Below are 21,984 nucleotides of genomic sequence, written 5' to 3'. Positions count from 1 at the left end.
TTAACTTTGTACTCCTGCTAGAAGTGACTTTAATCTGTGTAATTGCAACCGCGACATTCTCCATAGGCTATAATAAAGATCCCGATAGCAGCTACTTCCACTGCACGCGCCTCCCGTGGGTCCCCCTTCCTCATAACCTGGGGTGGATTCTTCAGGGGCCAGCGATCCTAAATGCCCTAGCCATTGTCTGTACAATTGTCGTGGTTCTTATACCACTTTTTTGATATATGGTTTGGTCCCCCCCTGGGGCCCTGTGATTCCTGTGCTATTTATTGTGTTTATAAATGCTTGTTTGAATTGTAACTTTGCCACAGCTTCATAAAGAGACTGTGGGATTCTGTCTAGAATAAACACATATTTTATATATATATATATATATATATATATATATACACCTGTGTGGGCTACTCTTTCATTTGGTTATTCAAGAGGTTATCTATGGTAAAACAATAAGCTTAACACTCCTTCAAGACTTAGCCTGAAGGCTGCTCTCCACAGCTACCACTAGGATAGCTTTCTTTAAAGGTTGTCTTAAACTTATCATCAATAAGAGTCGAATTGGACTGGTGCAAGGTGTCCCTATAACTAGGAGACAGCATATGCCAGGCCAACTTCTCACACGCACCTCATAGGGGACAGGGCCAAAGAAGAAATTAGGGCGCAACTGATACTAGGGATCCGGAGCAAGACGCTGCGAGGGTTGATACTTCGTCAACCCAACATCCTGATGAATGACATCCTCGTCCTAGCCAGGACGCATGACCTATCAGCGGCATGCGCGGAGATGGACCAGGCCCTGGTAAAGGGGACGGACAAGGGTGTGGAGGTGAAAATAGAAAAGACGGATGCAGTGCAGGCGAAGGAAAGACCACAGAGGCCCCGTGATCGGCGACCCCCAGCCCAAGCCCGGCAGTGTGGATACTGCGGATATGAAGACCACCCACTCAAAACATGCCCACCGAAAGGAAAGACATGCACCAACTGCGGCATTGGAAATCATTTCGCGTCGGTCTGCCGAAGGAAGACGCAGAAAAGCGGTAACAGGCGGGACAGGCCGCTGCGGAAGTTGGTGAGGCAGCTATCGCACACGTCGCTGTCATCACAGTCGAAGTGGAGGAATGAGAAGACCAGGGACTACCAGGACTCGAGCACAGAGTCCGAGGACGAGGGGGAAACATACTTGGTTTCGTTCACCAAAGCCCTAAAAAGTATCAGACGACCGCAGCCACGATGTGACATACTCATAGCTGGGTCAGAAGTGAACGCCGTGATCGACACGGGCGCGTCCGTGACAGTGATGGGCATACAGCAATACCACCGTCTCAGACCAAGACCCGAACTCCGACAATCCAAGGCCAAAATCTACGCCTACGGGAGTGACACGCCGCTACCACTGAAAGGCAAGATGACGGTAGCCGTGCACTCAGAAAAGTCGGAAATCGTCATGGACATCCATGTAATCGACCAAGAAGTGGACACACTACTCAGCGGACACGCAGCAGAGGATCTAGGGCTGATCGCGTTCCGCCGGAAGGTCCAGGACAAACAAGTCGAAGACCTGGTGGAAACATTCAAGAGCCTATTCTCCGGGCTGGGGAAGATAAACAGGCCACCGGTACGCCTCCACATCGACCCCGCAGTAACACCAACGGCCCTCAGACACAGGCGGATACCGTTCCACCTACGTCCGCTGGTAGAGGAAGAACTCCAGAGACTGGAGGAACAAGGGGTAATCGAGAAGGTTACGGGACCCACACCGTGGGTATTGCCAATGGTGATCGCCGAGAAACCACGCCAGCCTGGGAAGATCTGGCTGTGCATCGACATGCGCCTCCCAAACAAAGCCATCAAGCGAGAGAGGCACATCACACCGACCATGGATGATATAGTGTCTGATTTAAATGGCGCCCGATGGTTCTCCAAATTAGACTTGAACGCAGGATACCACCAGCTCACCTTAGCGAAGGAGAGTCGATACATTACCACATTTAGTACGTATTCGGGACTGAGACGATACAAACGCTTAAATTTGGGGATTTCATCGGCAGCAGAAATCTTCCAAAACACCATTAAAGATCTTCTGCTCGGCCTGCCTGGTGTCTTAAACGTGAGCGAAGATATCCTCATATATTCCAAGATGGTGGAAGAACATTACAGACACGTCAGAGCCACACTAGCACGTTTGCAGGAACATGGTGTCACTCTACACCGAGAGAAGTGCCAGCTATTTCAACAGACAATCAAATTATTCGGCTACGTCTTCACCAAAGAAGGCATCCAAGTGGACCCCCGGAAGTCACACGCTATCAAAGCGGCCGCAGCTCCAGCGTCAGAGGTCCGTAGTTTCCTGGGGAAGGCCACTTACTGTGGACGTTTCATCCCGAATTTAGCCACCCTGGCCGAACCTCTCTGGCACCTCACCAAAACCAACGTGATGTGGCAGTGGACAGGCACAGAAGAGACAGCATTCGAGGCGATCAAGGAATCCCTACTAGACCAGACCACCCTGGTCTACTTTGACCCGAGCAAGAAGACCGAGATCCTAGTGGATGCTAGTCCTGTAGGACTGGGGGCGGTCCTGACGCAAGAGCAAGGACCAGGACAGTGGGCAGCTCTAGCATATGCCAGCAAGGCCCTCACAGACACGAAGAAGCGCTACTCCCAAATTGAGCGCGAAGCCCTGGCGATCCGATGGAGCTGCCGTCATTTCCACCTGTATGTGTGTGGGCACCCGTTCACAGTGGTGACAGACCATCAGCCCTTAGTGCCACTATTCCGAGGAACAGCGCCACACCCGCCTCCACGAATAGAGCGATGGGCCATCAACCTTCAACAGTATCACCTAAGCGTGGTATACCGGCCAGGATCCAAAAACCCGGCAGACTTCCTATCTCGACACCCGGAAACCAGTAGTAAGCCCACGCCAATGGACGAGGAGGAAGAGGCCGAAAGTCATCTAGACATGGTGGCTGCTCTGGCGTGTCCCCGCGCATTGACGCTAGAGGAGATTCTGGAGACGGCCGAACGAGACCCAGTAATGGTCAAAGTCAAGAACACCATCCTCGAAGGAACCTGGCAGCACTTGCTACAAACGGCGAACTCATGGACTAACGAAGAGAGAGATGACCTCCAACATATGTGGAGAGTACATCACGAACTAAGTGTGACCAGAGGGGGACTCGTCATACGAGGTTCCAGAATTGTTGTCCCAGCCGCCCTCAGGACAAGAGCCACGCAGCTTGCGCACAAAGGGCACCAAGGGACACAGAGAGAATGAAAGCTCGAATGAGGGAGAAAGTCTGGTTTCGAGCATGGACGAATACGTAGACGACGCAGTCCGCAGCTGCCACTCATGCCAGATAACCAGTGGAGCCCAACCACCGGCTCCCATCATAACCGAGGAGCACGGGCAATGCCCGTGGGAGAAAATCAGTGTGGATTTCGGAAGCCTGCCCGATAGGCGAGTCACGTTAGTGATCATCGACAGCTACTCGAAGTACCTGATAGCTGAGGCGTTGCCATCCACCGCTTTCACGCACGTGGGCCCAGCTCTGGAAAAGGTGTTTGGGATGTTCGGATGCCCCCAGGAGCTGCGAAGTAACAACGGGCCACCGTTCCAAGGACACGAGTTCGAAGAGTTCTTAAAATCACATGGAATCCGCCATCGGCGCATCACCCCGCAGTGGCCCCAGGCCAACGGAGAGGTAGAGCGGCTCATGCGTACCATCAATAAAATACTGCGCATCGCCGTGTCCGAACAATCAGACCCTGAGCGAGAATTGCAGCGGTTTCTGGGAGAATATCACAGCACCCCTCACTGTTCCACCCGTCAAGCACCATGGGCCCTGATGTTTCATGGATCTCGCAGATGTGGGCTACCAGTCGCCCCAGGCTGGACAGCCCCGCCATTCAAAGAGGAAAGGGCGTTCCGGAGGCGCCAGGAGCGCAACGACAAAGTCAGCAAGGCGCAAAGAGCGGCGCCCCGAGCGATCCATTCAGGGGACATAGTAGTTCTAAGAGAGCGACGGCCCGGGGGAAAGTTCAAGACAAGGTACGAGAAGGGCCACTGGAAAGTGGTCGACCGGCGGGGGACCATGGTGACAGCACGCCGGGGAGGAGAGCTGGTCACCCAGAACATATCATGGTTCAAAGTGGTGAAGAGCCCCGCTGACGACCGTGAAGCTACGGAGGTCAACGAAGAGCATGACCCCGGGGCCCTCCCAGCCCCGTCCCCCAGGGTGGCCCAGGGGCGGACCCGGACGATACCGAGCACCCGGTCAGCGAACCAGAGCAAAGGGCCGCGCCACCAACCCAGACCCCGGCCCCTCGGGGGACCTCGAGGTATGTGCTGAGAGAAAGCCCCAGACCCAGCTGCCGGTTGAGCGACTTTGCGTGCCAAGTAAGTGACGCCGATAAGTGAGGTTTGAACTGTTGTCAAGGACTAAGTTGGAGAGGGATGTTACAGTTAGCGCTCTAGCCTCCGGCTAGAGCGCGAAGGGTAATTGCGTGAGTTGCGCTCACGTCGGCTGACGTGAGCGCGCGAGTATAAAAAATAAAGGGGCGGGCGAACTTGGCAGTTCGCGCCCGACTGAGATACCGCGTATGTGTGGTTATTGCGCGCTGCGCGCGCGGGGCCCCATTAGAGTGGCTCGCTTCCCCTCCCCACACCTCACGCTGCAGAGCAGGGCCTTGCAGCACAACATTATGCATGTCACATGAACAGCAAAGAGATTCTCCCACACTACAATCTTGACTCTGCTCGGATGCATCCTTCGCCCCTGCTTGCCGTGTTAGCCCCCCTCCACTTCTCTCAAAGTTTGGGTCAAGCTGCGCCTCTGTGGGTGGGACACATTCAGCTAGTTATAGCTGTGGCAGCTGCTATCATTGCATAGTGGTGAGTCGGAGGGGAGGAAAACAATCAAAACTGAACACATCATTAAAATCACACTTACCTGCTGCTTTCTCCTCTCGTGCGTTCCTCTACTCTGGCGGCACACAGCACAGGCACTCAGATGCCAATTCCAGTGCTTCTCTCATGCTGGTAATACTATTCCCAGCATGAGAGAAGTGCTGGGATTGGTTTAAGCGGCTTCGTTTGCTGCTCAGGCAGTGCCTGGGAGCCTTTGGTGTTTCTCTAACTTGGCTGTACAGCACAGCTGGGTTGGAGAAACCCAAGTGCGCGTGTCTGTTCGGCCAGCCTAAAACGGCCGGTCAAACAGACACGCATTTAAAAGTGCCCACCACTCCTCCCCCTGCCATGCCTGTCACACAGGATTACCTGGCACCGCCCTACTGAAGACTCGCATCATCAACTGTCAGAAGGCAAAAATAAAATGGTAATAAAATACTTTCATTATCATTTTTCCCCTTTTTGCAGGGGGGGGGGGGCAGCGCACCTCCGCCATTATGGAGGAGCCGCCCCAGAGTCAGACTAAAGCACAGAGGTCCTAGCACTTTACTAGCCCAGATTGAGGCCATATATACAAGGTGATAAATGACAATCTCCTGGCGGCGGACTATAAAGCCAGGACTGGCTGATGTGGTCACACAAGATGTAGGGCCACTTTGCAGGTACTCAAAATGTTAAGTGTTTGTATGGTGCTTCATAAATTGTTCCTCGTTTTTCTGTATAACTTGTACAGGTTTAGAATAAACATCAAGATTAAAATCTGAACCTTTCATTCACAACCATATACATGCAGGAAAAAAAGACAATTTATACCAGCAAGAAAGTGCAGGCTCAAAGACAGAAATCTAGGGAAATACAAACAAAAAACCATACCAATAGGCTATAATTACTGCATGCTAATTCTGAGACAGCCAGTAAAAGGAGCTACTGGGTCTATCGGGATAATAATTTGTGGGGTTTCACACACAGATTTCAGATGCTGGAATTAGCTGAAATCTCCATGTGAAACAGTGGGGAAAGCCAGTGGCCGAACTGCATTAGAACAAGCATTGGCAAAGCCAATAGGTCTCAGTAATGCCCTAGTTATTGGTGTTGCCAATGTGTTTTAGCCATGTTGTATAGCAGCATGAGTGCAAGTCTTTGAAAAGAGTGCTGCGACATGGCCAGTGGTGGCTGTGTCCTAGTGCATGTGTGTATGGCAGCACGGGTGGGACAAGCAAGACAGCACTGGGGAGGTTCAAGCAACACAACTCGAGCCGACATCAGTCAGTCCGTGAATATATTTCCGAAACACAGAGAACTTTAGCATGTGAAGCTAAAGCACAACTAAGTGCGGGTGCCCACATTTGGTTAAGGGAAACTGAAAGGTAGGTAGTCTCTAATAACTATATACTGTGTCCCACTGGCTACAATGAGCTGCGGTGGAGCACCAGGGCAAGATGGACTTACGGTGGGGTTCTACAAAGAATTTAAGGAACTCCTTACCCCTCACTTACTAACACTCTTTGAGGAGATGGCGGAGGGAGGCTCCATGCCTCCTACGATGTGAGAGGCTCTCCTGGTTGTCATTTTGAAGCTCGGGAAACCCCCGCAGCATTGCTCCTCCTACCGACCACTTTCGTTATTGAACGTAGACACTAACATTTTTGCAAAAGTATTGACAAATCGGCTGGCCCCCTTGATGCAAACACTTGTGGGACTGAACAGGCTGGCTTTATACCAGCCATTATAAACAATGGGGTATTCTCAAATGGTCCCTGGACTCGGGTATTGGTTATTATAAAGAAACAATGGTCCTGGACCAGTTATTCAAGGAAGATTTCATTTAGCAGAATTATCAACTTATTTGAGCTGCAACCGCGATGAAGTAAGGACGTTGATCAGATCGTCTCCAGTCGTATACATTACGCTGTGCCCTGGATTGCTAGATTCATTCAGCCAACTCTTACCATGCATACGGGCCTGAATATTACTTTCCATGGATGGTCTGGGCACCACCGTCATGGTTTATATCTACTGAATAACAGGATTTGTCCTTAGTTGGCCCTTGCCACTTTACGGGCATTGGTGTAACCAGGTTTTGGACTCCAATATAGCATTGCAAGATTGATGAGGGTCACTTCACCTATCCCCTTGTCCTGAGGAAGATCCGCATGGCTGAGGTTCTAAAGTCCCTCGGTTGCCGATAAGCCGGATCGAAACGTCGAGGCTATCCCCCACCACACCTGGACCAATTTCCCCTTCCCCATTACACCTGTTTACAGTCTTAAGGAAACTCTCCTTACAAATTTAGAAAATATAATTCAAATGAATAATTTGCATGTGGCCAGGTTGCATCTAACTGTTTATTGGATATCAGTTCTATATAGTCTTGTAAATATATGCCCTTTACTTTTCTACACACTTTGAGCTCTATTGACTCCTTTATATACACTTGAGCACTCTTTCTTATACGTTCCCTAGAACATTCTCCTACCTTCTTGACCCTCTAGTGATTGTTCCTTTAAATGACTAAATAAATATATTGTAAAAATACCTAGTGGTGTTTTTGCACATTTGTTTGTTTTAATTATTTTCATGATTTACAGACGTTTGTGAGCTGATTAATGTAAGCTCAAATAAGTTGAGAATTCTGCTTAACTAACTCTTCCTTGAATAAGTGGTCCAGGGCTTTATACCAGGACTCACGCTCACGCATAATTTGCATACAGTGTTTGGCGCAATCCAACACACTAAACCAGACACCAAGGCTGCCGCAATTTTTCTGGATGCTGAAAAAGCATTTGACTCAGTGGAGTGGAACTTCATGCTGTTAACCCTGGAACGAATGGGGCTGGGAAGCGTTTTCCTACGCCTAGTCAACACTTTATACATGCGGCCCATAGCCCGAGTGCGGGTGGGTAACGTCGTCACAGCTCCCCAGGCGATATCCAAAAGGTACCCGACAGGGCTGCCCGCTCTCCCCGCTCCTCTACGCCCTGGTGGCGGAGCCACTGGCCTGCGCGTTGCGAGAATACCACAGCCATAAGGGAATCCGATTTCCTGGGTACAACCTCATAATTTCATCTTATGCGGACGATACCCTCCTATACGTTCTTGACCCAACCCAAAATGTGTCCGCAGTCCTCGGCAAAAGAGTGCGATTTGGAGAGTTTTCAGGTTTGAAAATTAACTGGGCAACATCTGTTATATTTCCTCTCACCCCAGCAACTATTCCTGAAGATTTAGACTTTCCCTTAAGATGGTCTACTGACCCTGTTGGGGGGAGGATTTATTACAGGACAAGGAAGCTAGGGGCGGTACTCAGAGCCCCGGGAGCCACCACAGAACTGAGCAGGAGAGTTAGTCAGGGACAAAAGGGGCACCTTAATTTGAACCGGGGTGCCTAGGAATGCTTGCTCTAAAATCGAAGAAAATAGACATGTGAGACATGGAATTGGAGGCAGAATACAATGGCAGTTTAATGAGAAGATGCAACTTCAAAGAAACTGCAAGACAAAGGCATAAAATACAGAATTCAGATAATCACATGGAGCTCATCATGATACCCTCCGTATCTGCACTATTGTACTGTCAGAGAAAGAGAACGCATCTATAAGTGCAATTGAAGAAATAGGTTACACCAAGGAGAAATGTTTCAGAGTATAAGAACTCTGTCACCTAGGAACTCTCACGTTTACACGTTTACTCTAGAGCAAGCATTCCTGCAATTACAATGAATACATTATGTGAATACAAAAAAGGAAAAACAAATAAAGAGAACAATGATTAAACATGACAAGACATTTCATATGGGTAAAATACAACATAATGCTAAGCAGACGCAAGAGCTTCTTTTGCTCTTGGGGAAAACTCTACGCAGTCCGTAACCCACAGACAGACAGCGAGATAGTCCGCTTGATGTTTGTGAGTGCTCCCTATTTATACTGTTTTTGGGGTTCTTTGCACGCAACTTCTACCTACGTAAGTTACCCAAAAAAGCTATGTCTGCAATAGTTACCAGACATCTGCGGTGGCCACTTCCTTAAAACTGCAATAGTTTCCAGACATCTGCGGTGGCCACTTCCTTAAAAGCATGTACCAGTCCAGGAAGCCGCCTACTGTATGTCGAAAGAATAGGGGGATGTTGAACTCATACAGTGAACTGAGCACTCGGGTAGGGTGGGGGCTACTGGTTTGGAGCAGAGTGCCTTGCAGAAAGAGAAGCTGAATATAATTTGGGTCAGACCTGCCATCAGCCTGCTATACAGCAAAATGGCAGACCTATGGTCAATTTAACAAAGAAGGGCCTACACAGGGGTTTTATGCTGGCTGAGTGGTAATTGTCATATAGTAACACAGGACCCGCTGGTCAATTTAATATGGCCTACAAATTAGGCTGGAAGGGCAAGGACAAGGGTCTCATAATTCAGGTGTGGCCAGAACGGGCCAGGGGCCCCCTATGATACAAAACCTACCCTCTCTCATTCCCCCCTCTTGTTCATAATATGAACAAACTCCTGACAGCATACCTATCAGGTCTTTGAGGTATTTGGTAATGGTAGACGCATTTAGGGTTGTCCCATTGTTACTTCTACAACTTCTATAAGTGCCAAGATATTCATATTCCCTGTTCTATGCTTGTTCTCCCTTTGCTAATTATGCAGTTCTCAGGAGGTGCAACTGCTACGTACTCGGTATGTCTACAGAAGAGGATATTGCACATTAGGACAAACAGGTATGACATTGTAACACATGCTCTGCCAACCGTCCCCTTGTCCCGTCTTCATCAATGGTAACTCATTCAATGTGGTACAAAAGTCATTATAATAGCAGAAAAGTGGGATCAATGCTGCTAGTGGCACCCATGATCATTTTCTCTAATTGTTCTGAAAGTCTTGAGCAAGTCTTGAGGCATTGTTCCAATCGTTGGTACGTGTGGCTAGTGTGACTAGTTGGAAGAATGTCTTATCTTCTGCTGCGTCTGTACTACGTTCCAAAAAGGTCTGCTGCATAATGATGTAGTGCCTCAGAGATGATACCTTTAAACAGAAAAAGTAACCGTTGGTGCCCGTCTTCAAGTAATTTGAGAGGTTTGCAAGCACTTCTTATTACTTGGGCACATTCGAAATGAAGAAACAAAGTGAAGAAAAGGTAAAGATGTCACATCTTGTAGACTGAGGGGTTGGGGCGTCGATGTTTCCAGACGTTCTTTAGGTGACGTATCCTAGGGGCCCGCTTACACACTCGTCCTTTCTCCTCTGTGCAGCACGTGCAGCCCTTCAGGATGAACTTGGGATATCATTCCCACTCGGTAGTTTCTGTGGAACACATGTAGCTTCTGTATGGCTCCTTGCCCCTTTCACAACCCCTCAATCACATGTGAGATGAACGCCGGTCCATTTTCAGAACCCAAAAGCATAGGTTCTCGAAAGCGCGGTATGAACTCTTTCAGAAGGCATTTGGCAATAGTTTGTGGATTGCTGTTCTCGAATTGGCATGCCTTAGTCCATTTGCTGATCATGCACACAATAACCAACACGTACTTGTAGTTTTAGTAGGGGATATGTTGATGAAGTCCATTTCATGTGGGGAAATGAAGTGTCCTGAGGCAGTGGAAATACAGCTTTAGGAAAACAGTCTGGTCCTCCTATCACATCGTACAAGTATTGAACCATGAAAAAAGACAGGCCATGGGGGCAAGCATTATGGTTGGTAAACATCCCTTTCCATTTGGGCCATATTCATATTTAAACATTGTACTACAGCTTGACCCAACAGAAAACCCAGATGAAAACCTCTGTCACAGTAACACCTTTAGTAATCAAAACACTCATAGTTGTCAAATTGTGCCCAGGGATGTGTAATTCCTATAGCCCACGCCCAGGACACATCCGTTTGAGGTCCTTTGGCTGTCAGTTTACAGTACCAAACTAAGGATCTGTGAAAGGCACAGTTTGCAAAAAGGACAATATCTGTGTCCATGTGCTAATGCTGAATGTTCATTGATGCAAAGGATTCATTATCAGGGTGAGCGCTCCTAGTAACTGTTGTAAGCTCAGACTGCACTACTGACAGTCGTTAGAGTATGAAAATGTGTACACACTTCTTAGGAATGTGAGACTATGTATACTCCTCTCTGAATGCTTGAAAGCAAACCGATAATTCTTTGCTTTTAAAATAAAAAGTTCACAAAATGAATGCAAAACATTTAGCTAAATTACTGGAATAAGGTAGGTACCATTTCTTTGCAACATAAAAATAAACAAGCATTGGTAAAGTCAATGAAATTGTTGTTCAGCCTTTTGGCTTTGTCAATGCACAACTTGTCTTGCCAATATTTTCATGAACCCTCATTGGTGTGGGTGTTGCTGGGCCCTCATCTTTATAACAAACATTGGCAAAAGCAGAAACTGTTTTGGCCTCAAAAATCACACATTGCACAGTAGTTCCTGGCACTGGATAAAACAACTGTGTGTGAATGTGCTCCTTGTGAAAGAACAGAATGAAGTCACTCACAGTGAAGCTAGCCAAGAGAGGGAGGGAGAGACAACATTTTACTAAACATGAAAGGTCATTGTTAACGCCAGACCTACTTAGGGGCAAAATCATGAAATAAAGTGCACCCATGTCCTTGAATTAATTGCAGATATACACCTGTTGTAAATTCATAAGACTACAGAAACCTATTGTCAAACACCCCGAAACATCGCACCTATATATTAAAACACACATCAAATCTGCACACATTGTTTCCTTGAAACATTATAATACGAAGCACATAATTACAAATGATCAATACCTAAACACAATATAAACACAACATTACTACTTTTCTTTACTCCTATCCTCTGTGTCCCTGGCAAATGTACTGCATCTGAGAATGCATTATAGCACATTCACCTTACACGGTAATCTATTCTTCCCATATTCTTGTGAAGATGGCGATGTTCCTGTTGTGGCTGATCACCTGTCCTCTTCTTCTTTGGACTCAGGGATGATGGGGCGGACCCTTCTCCTTCTGCCTGAATACCTGAGTAGAAAGAAACTTCGCAGCGGGTGTTAATTTATACAAAAACATGCTTCTTATATAATTTCAATGCCACTTTGATGCTCAGTTGATGTGACCTATACATATATTAATTGATCAGGGAGAAGTATATGGGGCGTTAAGTTGTTGTCAGAACGTTGTAATATTTGTGAGTGAAAACAGAGTGATCCATGGGCAATAAACCACTTTTGCTTTCTCTCAATTTATTCCCTTTAAACAGTCCATTCAGGCATTGCTGAAAGCTGTTGCTGCTTTTATATCAAAATGGTCACATGGTCTAGCTGTCAGCCAAACGTATAGGAAAAAGTGGTAGGCTTGAGCCTGTGGTAAATTTCCCTATTTGTATTCTATTTCTAACCAGACACGAGGTGATGAAAACAAAAACATTGAGCCCATGTAAGCAAACATCCCAAAGACAGAAAATGCAATACACTTCTTGGAGACACAGAGAAAAATCTAATAATAATAACCTCTAATCATTCATTAACCAAGAAAGAAGAACCCAAACAGAAGATAGAAACTTTTAAGGGAGATAAAAACTTGTGGTGGTCGAACTGCAAAATATATGCAACCACCTCTAAAATCTGCAACTTTAATTTAAGAAAGCCTCTCTAAACTCACACCTTTTATTCTGACAATATTGCAATACTGAGCATTGCTTACTCTATGCATCTACTTTACATCTGCACGTATTATTTATTCTTTTGTATTTTCCTAGTACTGGAGCATCCTACGAATCTCTGGTTGTCTCATATCTTGAAGGCTGCACACAGCTGTGCATATCCGCAAACTTATTCCTCACTTCCTCTCACCCATCTGTATATAGACACATACATATTCCTTCACTGAACTTCTCCACGTGAAACCAGAAAACACTGTATTCAATCTCGGCTTCACCCGTTACCAAATTGTGTCATTCTAGGCAACTAGTCCTTCTTCACTTCCACAAACACAAATACACATACATTTTTCTTTCTACAAAATCCTATGTTCACTACCAAACACAGGAAGCACCTTTCCTGCCTGGCTCAACGCCCAGAATCTGTGGTCGGCCAGGACTGCTACTTCTGAAGGCAGCCTCAAAAATCCGTTAACCCTTCAACACCATGTGACATCCAGACACATGTTGTATTTAATTGTATTTAAAATATAGCTTATTTTAAAATAATATGGCTTTTTTTGTAAGGCGCACGTTTACTCAGAATGGTATTGTGGCGCAAAATAGCAAATCTTTACTGTTCCCCTAACTCAATGGTACTAATTTTATCCAACTTGGAAAGATGAAAGGCTGAGGAGATCTGGCAGCACTTGATGTGTGCCCATGAAGTCAAACCATGGGTATATCTAGCATGCATTCCACTCCATCATTTTATCTCTAAAGTGTCACTAACTTTCTTGGCCATGAGACACAATTTCAGGATTCTTCCCTATTAACTAATCCCAACTGTGTGCTCTTTGTGGCAGCACTTACTGGATCTGCCCTAGCATGATGGGCTACTGCTTGTGCCTGCTTCACTTGCTGCTGAATTTGGAACGCAGGTAGGAGTAAATTATTCTGTACTTGGTTGCTCAGTACTACAACACTCAGTGCAACCTTCAGTGTGAATTATAACTGGCCATCCAAATAGAGAGATATTAATATGCATTTGAAGCTGAAAGTATCTCCTTTTCTGCCAGGAGACTATATTACTTATATTGATGGCTTTTTGTTAGTCTTTTAATATTTCAGTCCATGACCCATAAATATCATAAGTAACAGCTCCATTTTACCTGGTATCACAACTTCTATCATTGGGCTCTGGGTGGTAAGGGACGGCAGTCCTTAACCTCATCTTATTATGTCATTCTTCCTTTTGTGTGACTGTTCTATCATTTGATGCTGGGCCTAGTCTAGGGTGTAACAGTAACCAGAAAACGCAAAAAGGTGCTGTGTGTTGTGGCGAAAAGTGCATGCAAAAAGCCTTCCTCCCCTTCTTACTACCACTTTACTGAATATTCAAGTGGGAGGATCCTGTACTATGGGTGCAAGCACGCCAGAAAGGTGAAATGAGAAGCGTGAGTGTGTAATGAGTCAAAATAGGGGAGTCTTTTCAAAACTGTGCACAAAAAGACGTAAGTAAGAATCGTGAAGGCAGCTACTTGGAAGCTAGACACAGTATTCACTGGATGCACCGCGCACCAGTTGCGTGGTCTCTAGTTGAACCTGTCTCAGTTAAAGTGGGTGTGCTTGGCACGAACCCAGATGTTCCTGCTTATCACTTCTTACTGTAGCACACAAAAGACGTACACCCACATATAACATCTGTGGTACCACTGTGAGAGAAAGAGATGAGGAGGACCCATAAGCAAAACAAGAAATGAATGATAAGTATTTCCCTTCTAAACAACAAAGGACTTACGTTGAAGAGCCACTTTTATTCATCAAATCATTAACACAGCAGAGAATATATTCATCAGTTTGTTAGCTCCAGAAAGACTATTCAAAACTACAATTGTAATCTGCCAAAAATAGTAACACAAGAATAGATGTTTATGACGCTCAATTATCCAGAAGACAAACCCTTAAATGAGAAAAGTAATCGTGCAAGGATTTAAAATTTCAAAATACATTTAAATGCAATGAAAGGGTGAAATTTCATGGTCCTGGGGCACTGCACCAAGGGAGCTTAATTTGTGGGGGGTGCTTCTGCAAAAATATGACAAAATAAACAAGTTAACGATAGGGAAAAGCAGCTGTCTGATTTATATGAAAGAAGAACCCCTTTTGTTAAAAGAAAATTCAATATATAGAGCCTGGAAGTCTTAGTAAAGTCTTGACATTTAAAGACACATTTCTGGAGTGAAGAACAAACTCATGTAATGCAAATATATTTTAAATCAATGAAAATACTTTCAAAATGCAACATACACTTTACTTCAATGCTAGGAATGCACATGTTAAGTTAGGAGGGACAACCACTAGTGCTTTGCAATAATTATTTAGAATAATGACAATGCAGAGGAGAGAGAAAGAAACCATTTCAAAGCACAATAAGAAATTAGAATTTCAGCCAAAGATGCTCAGATAGAGGGCTGAAGGAGACCACACAGGCGTCAGTGACCCAAGAGGTCACTGCAGCAGGGTAGTCCGTTGAATGCATTAAGGAGCAGATCTTTATACTCTTTTAATGATGAACTATTGACCACAAAAGGACAACATTATCAGGTGCCTCTGACCTACAGGACATGGCGCATTTGTAGTCACTTCTGGGAAAAAGGCTTATAAGCCAGGTACGAAAGTGAGAGACGCTAAATTGCAAATCGAGAGAAGATGACAGACTTTATATCTATTAAAGTACACCGCACGTAGCTGAAAAAGGAGAAGAACAGAGGACACCCATTACAATATGGAGAGAGAAGTCGAAAGGCGTTGGCTAGTGCCAGGCCTAAGATAAGAAACCACAATGCAACGTGATGATGACAGTAGCTCCCTTTTTGGAAGCACGCAGTTGCAAAAAGAAGACACTGTTAAACGTTCAAACAATACAATTTACTCCAAATAAGTAATCAAAATTCAAAACGAATGTGAGCTGCCAGATGCAGTCCCATAAACATGTATCTGTGGCTCACAGTGAGACGCCAGACACAACCTCCTGTCACCACGTACATCCCTCAAAGTATAAATGTGAGGAAATAGTCAAACAATTTGAGATATGTTGTTGTGCACTACGTGGTCAGTTATCTGAAAATGATTTGTGCTAATTAAATGTGGTGCTGAGCCACATGGGTCAGACAAGGGGCTAGGGGGTGGCAAGGGGTAACTACATAATACTATTTATTCATAATACTATTTATTCAAAAAAGGCAACAGCTCTAATATATAAAAACAGTTACAGTCCTAGTTATTATTGGTCCTAATTAATGTGAATAGCACTGGAAATGGGTGCTGGCTTTTCTTTTTCTTTTATTTATTTATTTTCATTCTTAGCAAGATCTGCTGTGCTGATGGGGGTGGGGGGTATTCCTGTATGTCGAATATGCACACAGGAAAGAAGGCAGCACTAAACAATATACCTGTAACAATTGTGGCGCTCAAAACTTTAAATCACAGAATCTCTGGAGTTATCAGTGGCAGATCAATACATGTGGAAGTGCAAAAAGCACATCTAAAACCCTCCCTAGTTATTGAATCTCACTAACAAACCAATCTACAATGGTGCACACACAAAAGGGAAACTGACACACAAATACCCAAAAACACTTAAACATAATATCCAAAAAAAAACCATCCCGGGGAACCTCTTAAAATCCTCATAAATCAGGCGATATCCGTTATCCAGTAGCTAAGTGGACCGACAATATCCAACCTCTTTCCTACCTTGTATTGATGTAGGAGAGCCTCCACTGTATCCACTCAGTGGAGCACTTTTCTATTGCTGAAAGAATACGATAGTAAATCGAATCTCTCCTTCTCTTCTACCAGGCCGACCCGTAGCCCCCTGATAAAGAGGCGCTCTCTGTTTCACTATATACAGAGAGACCCAACAGCAAGCTACACCAAAAAGAATAGCATTGAAAAGACTGCAGACATAAACAGCCTCTCCTTATCCCTTATTCTTTTTACTTTTTTATTGTCTTTCTTCTATGCCTGTTTTCCTACAAAAACAATGTAAAAATGTAAAATGTAAAAATGTAATAATAAAAAAGGAGCTAAATAAGCCCGTGAAAGGCGCAAGACGCAGCCTTCTCCTCCGGGCACCCCCAGGCAAAAACAATAGCACACACATCTATATATAACAGAAGGAAACAATAAACCAACAATTTCCTGACCGTACTGTCCAGCTCAGAATTCCATGCTGCACACACAAGCCTCCCCAGTTAAAGAATGTCCATAGCGAGACCAACCAGACAGGAGACAGGAAAGAACTGAGAGCCGAGAAAAACACAGAAGCCTCACAAGCGCTCCTTTCATAAACCGTTACCAAAGCGTCACCTCACGTCAGGTAGTTATAATACTCACCCGAGTGCTTGTACTCAAAGGCTTCGGCCAGAAAGGAGTCACGAGTGCTCAGTCTGCGTCCCCTCGAACCCAGCCGTTACTGCCCCCGTCTGCAGGCACTGCTACTCCGAGTCACTCGGCACCAAAAATGTTGGGGGGAGGATTTATTACAGGACAAGGAAGCTAGGGGCGGTACTCAGAGCCCCGGGAGCCACCACAGAACTGAGCAGGAGAGTTAGTCAGGGACAAAAGGGGCACCTTAATTTGAACCGGGGTGCCTAGGAATGCTTGCTCTAAAATCGAAGAAAATAGACATGTGAGACATGGAATTGGAGGCAGAATACAATGGCAGTTTAATGAGAAGATGCAACTTCAAAGAAACTGCAAGACAAAGGCATAAAATACAGAATTCAGATAATCACATGGAGCTCATCATGATACCCTCCGTATCTGCACTATTGTACTGTCAGAGAAAGAGAATGCATCTATAAGTGCAATTGAAGAAATAGGTTACACCAAGGAGAAATGTTTCAGAGTATAAGAACTCTGTCACCTAGGAACTCTCACGTTTACACGTTTACTCTAGAGCAAGCATTCCTGCAATTACAATGAATACATTATGTGAATACAAAAAAGGAAAAACAAATAAAGAGAACAATGATTAAACATGACAAGACATTTCATATGGGTAAAATACAACATAATGCTAAGCAGACGCAAGAGCTTCTTTTGCTCTTGGGGAAAACTCTACGCAGTCCGTAACCCACAGACAGACAGCGAGATAGTCCGCTTGATGTTTGTGAGTGCTCCCTATTTATACTGTTTTTGGGGTTCTTTGCACGCAACTTCTACCTACGTAAGTTACCCAAAAAAGCTATGTCTGCAATAGTTACCAGACATCTGCGGTGGCCACTTCCTTAAAACTGCAATAGTTTCCAGACATCTGCGGTGGCCACTTCCTTAAAAGCATGTACCAGTCCAGGAAGCCGCCTACTGTATGTCGAAAGAATAGGGGGATGTTGAACTCATACAGTGAACTGAGCACTCGGGTAGGGTGGGGGCTACTGGTTTGGAGCAGAGTGCCTTGCAGAAAGAGAAGCTGAATATAATTTGGGTCAGACCTGCCATCAGCCTGCTATACAGCAAAATGGCAGACCTATGGTCAATTTAACAAAGAAGGGCCTACACAGGGGTTTTATGCTGGCTGAGTGGTAATTGTCATATAGTAACACAGGACCCGCTGGTCAATTTAATATGGCCTACAAATTAGGCTGGAAGGGCAAGGACAAGGGTCTCATAATTCAGGTGTGGCCAGAACGGGCCAGGGGCCCCCTAGGATACAAAACCTACCCTCTCTCAACCCAATACGCTATCTGGGAATTCAAATACACACAGACTCTGACCTAGCATTCAGGGAAAATAATGGCGGTGTCATTACTAAATTAGAAGAAGATATTGCGAGATGGATTACTTTTCCCCCTCTCCCTCTTAGGCAGAATTTCCGCCTTACAAATGATGAATAAGCAAGACAAAGAATACAAAACAATGTTCGTGGGCCGCAAATCCTCTCACTTTGAAGTCACAGAAAGAAAAGTAAACAGGCACCCTGAGAAAAGAGCGCCTGACATTTGACCTCTGTATTTGAATGCACAGCAAATGTGTCGAGATAAGAAGATTTACAGGCCTGTTTACAGAAAGTAAGCTCGGAGCGAGTGAAAACACAAGTGCTCATGTTAACTTCTCTTTATCAAAGAAAAAAGTAGTCTGTAAAACAGATGCTGAAATAAGAGCTGTGGATTGATAGTAGTAATTGGTCCATGCTCTCAGAGAGGGCTAAACACAGAAAGAGGTATGACTCATGCATGCTATAGACAAAATCGATAGAAAGAATAGGAGAGTGACTAAGGAGTCCACAAATGGGAAGCCTATGGGCGAGCTGAGGCTTACAAAGTATATCTTTTACATAAACAACAGGGTGTCCCTCTGCCTAAAACAGTTGAAGTACGCTTTTCGAATAAACACCACCTCTGCACGAGATGGGAAAAGGAAAATGAATCAGTTTTTATAGCCAATCTATACCCACTGTAGTAGTGGCATGCTTCATCATTGGGTTCACCCTGATCCCTAAAAGTCAGGTGGGTTCAACCGTATCCCAGGGAGCGCTTTGTATATTATAGAGTCTGGGGGAAGCAATATGTAACTAAAAATCTCATCCATTCCCAAGGTATCCCTTTATTAATGGAGTGGACAGGAAATTATTAAAAGTAATTAATATACAAGAGGCATGCAAGATGTAATGGTCCTATATCCCTCGTAGCGATTTGTGCTTTACACAGGCTTGTGTTTACAGAGAAACTGGTGTAGTTCATTGATCTATGTGCTAAAATATATCCCTACCCTTTATTTCAGACAAAGATGAATCCAGAAAGTAAATCTTTTGTGAATGGCCTCCTGTTTGGGAGTATCTTCTGCATAGTGGTGACGATGCTTGAGCAGATGAATACAAGTCATGACACCAAAAAGCACCATGAACACCGTCACATCAAAGCACCACAAGCGGAAGAAGTGTCAAAGCTGTTGCTACCTGAACGCCTTGAACTGAGCCGCAGCATTCGCGTGTACTGCCTTATCATGGTCAAGCCAAGAGATATCACTTATTGGGCAGCGGTGAGGGAAACCTGGAGCAAACACTGCGACAAGGCAGACTTCTTTAGTTCTGAAAATGCAAAGGTGTTCAAATCTATCTCCCTGGAGACCGACGACATGTGGAAAATGATGAGGAAAGCCTATCAATATGCGTATGAAAATTACAAAGATACCTACAACTGGTTTTTTATGGTGCTCCCCACAACTTTTGCTGTTGTCGAAAATTTGAAGTATTTTTTGGCAACAAAAGATCCGGCACAAACTTTCTATGTAGGCCATACTATCAAATCTGGAGAACTTGAGTACGTGGATATGAATGGAGGAATTGTCTTGAGTGTAGAGTCGTTAAGACGCCTTTACCTGGTTCTCAACGACTCGAAGTGCCCTGAAGAGGCAGGAATGATATGGACTCTGTCTGCAAGTGAACAGCTGGCAATTTGTCTAAAGTATGGTGGAATACATGCAGAGAATGGAGAAGACTCAGAAAATCAAGAGGTCTTCAACACAAAATCTATTGATGCTCTTATCAACGAGGCAATGAAGAGTCACCCGCAGCAGGTATGTGACGAATGCTGCTCTGATACAGCAGTCTCTTTTACAGGAATGTCACCCGAACACATGCATGTCATGATGTATGGGGTTTACCGGCTCCGAGCTTATGGACACACATTCAAAGATGCTTTGGTTTTCTTGCCACCCAATGGTACAGACAATGATTGAAAGTATGTGGACTGGCCTACGGGTGGAATTGTTTACCTCTCATCAACGGACTAACAATTAGGTGGTGATTTTATGTTTTATTTTTTTAAAATGTTTTTCTGAATATTATGTCTTTTCTATTCTGGGTTTTTCACTCCTTGTGTTACATGTGACAGCCAATCAATGAAAAAGTGTATACTTATGATGATGCTGAATGCGTGTGATTAATATCACAGACATTTAGTTTTTATTATTGTATTCTGCAATCGGAAATCAAGCTTGTGTAATTATATTTGCAGTATATATTTCAAATGCAGACTGCTTCATTTTACATTAGCCTGTTATTGATTTCCAAAATTTCTAGATGGTTGACAACTCCACGTCCCTTTCATTATTTTAAAAAGAACACAATCTAGTAGTAGGAAAATAATTGAAAGGGCATCAGGCCACTTTCTATTGTTTTTGCTTAGACTTTCTAACGACAATGAGATCAAGTTATAAAGGTTGAGAACTGAGGGAAGGGTATCGAGGAATCTTCCTGCCAGGTGACTTTGGAACAGGCCATGCAGAATCATATCTCAGGTCCCAATTGAAGGCTATTGGGATGGGATGCATTTAGCCTTTGTTCGCTGATTTATCAGTGTAGTTGTCATCGTGAGAAGAGAATGGCAGACCTTGTGACTTCCTTGAATATAAGATATTTTTTTAAGCAGGTGTGTAGAGTCTCAAACTCAAAATAGGTTATATTTTTTTGCTGTGCGGTTAGAAATAGCAGAATGACAGTAGGATTGCTATAGATTTACCATCTTAATTACGCCTTTGGTGAATGTTGCTGCTGCCATTTTATTTGTCTTTATTGTGGTTGTATGTGGTTACTCATATCATGTGCACTAGACTAGTATTATGACTTTAAATAAAAATTGTACATTTATCCTTTGTGATCTAGTTTTTTTTCCAGTGTGTAGTTCTTTAATAAGAGTGTTTGGGGTTCTACTGACTAACCCTGTAATGTCTTGGGGGACTGATCATGATCTGAAAGACATCTTGCTCAAATATTGCACTGTGGGTTGTGGAACGGTTGCAGTGCAACTGGTTTTCTGATTTAGCTTGCCACATTGACTAAGTCCTTGGTGCTGTGTGGGGGGGGGGGGGGGGGGGTCAGGGCGTGGGGAGGATCTAGAAATGCAACCACTATGTTTCTAGAAAAATCTCATAAAATATTCTTTCACATTGTAGTTCTTTTTCAGAATTGAAAATGATCTTTGGAAGAAGTGAAAGTAAATGCGAATTGCAGATTGGAAGTGAGATACAAGGAATTGTAAAGTCAAATTAGTGTGTATTATTCTAGTACAGCTGGCAGATATACATTTGCAGACTAGTGTGCAGATACCTTGCCTAAAAACATGCCTGCCAGCACACCAATTTAACATGCACTCGCAAAGCCAATAGATCAGGAATTACTGTTACGGGGAATTGGCTGTTTCCTCAGCCATCTAAATAGAGGGGGGGAAAAACTGGTTCAAACCAAAAATATTTTTTGCCTCAAAAGCACACATTATCATTGTAGTCACTGGCTTTTAAGGGAACTACTTTGTGGGTGGATGTGCTCCTAGTGAAAAGGAAGAATGCAGTCACTCACTGTAAAAGTAGACTGGCTGAAGTGGGCAGTAACCCAGGCTCTACGCTGTATTGGGTGTGAGACAAATGTGAATGACACAATAA

At 44.6% G+C, this 21,984-nt stretch overlaps 1 protein-coding gene across 3 annotated transcripts in view; it reads left to right on the top strand.

The window, feature by feature from the left end:
* LOC146829422 (C1GALT1-specific chaperone 1-like) overlaps positions 1 to 21,193 on the top strand; it is a 58,322-nt gene extending 37,129 nt beyond the window's left edge. For all 3 annotated transcript variants that reach the window (XM_085608112.1, XM_085608110.1, XM_085608111.1), the window contains exon 2: positions 19,327 to 21,193. In XM_085608112.1, the coding sequence (XP_085464238.1) occupies positions 19,333 to 20,283 (951 nt within the window). In that variant the 5' untranslated portion in view covers positions 19,327 to 19,332 and the 3' untranslated portion in view covers positions 20,284 to 21,193. The remainder of the gene's footprint in view (positions 1 to 19,326) is intronic.
* The last annotated feature ends 791 nt before the right edge of the window (positions 21,194 to 21,984 follow it).

This window comes from Triturus cristatus, chromosome 5_2 (genome assembly GCF_964204655.1).
Source record: "Triturus cristatus chromosome 5_2, aTriCri1.1, whole genome shotgun sequence".
Classification (NCBI taxonomy): Eukaryota; Metazoa; Chordata; class Amphibia; order Caudata; family Salamandridae; genus Triturus; species Triturus cristatus.
Note: the sequence above shows the minus strand (reverse complement) of the source record. Positions and strands in the feature narration are given on the sequence as shown.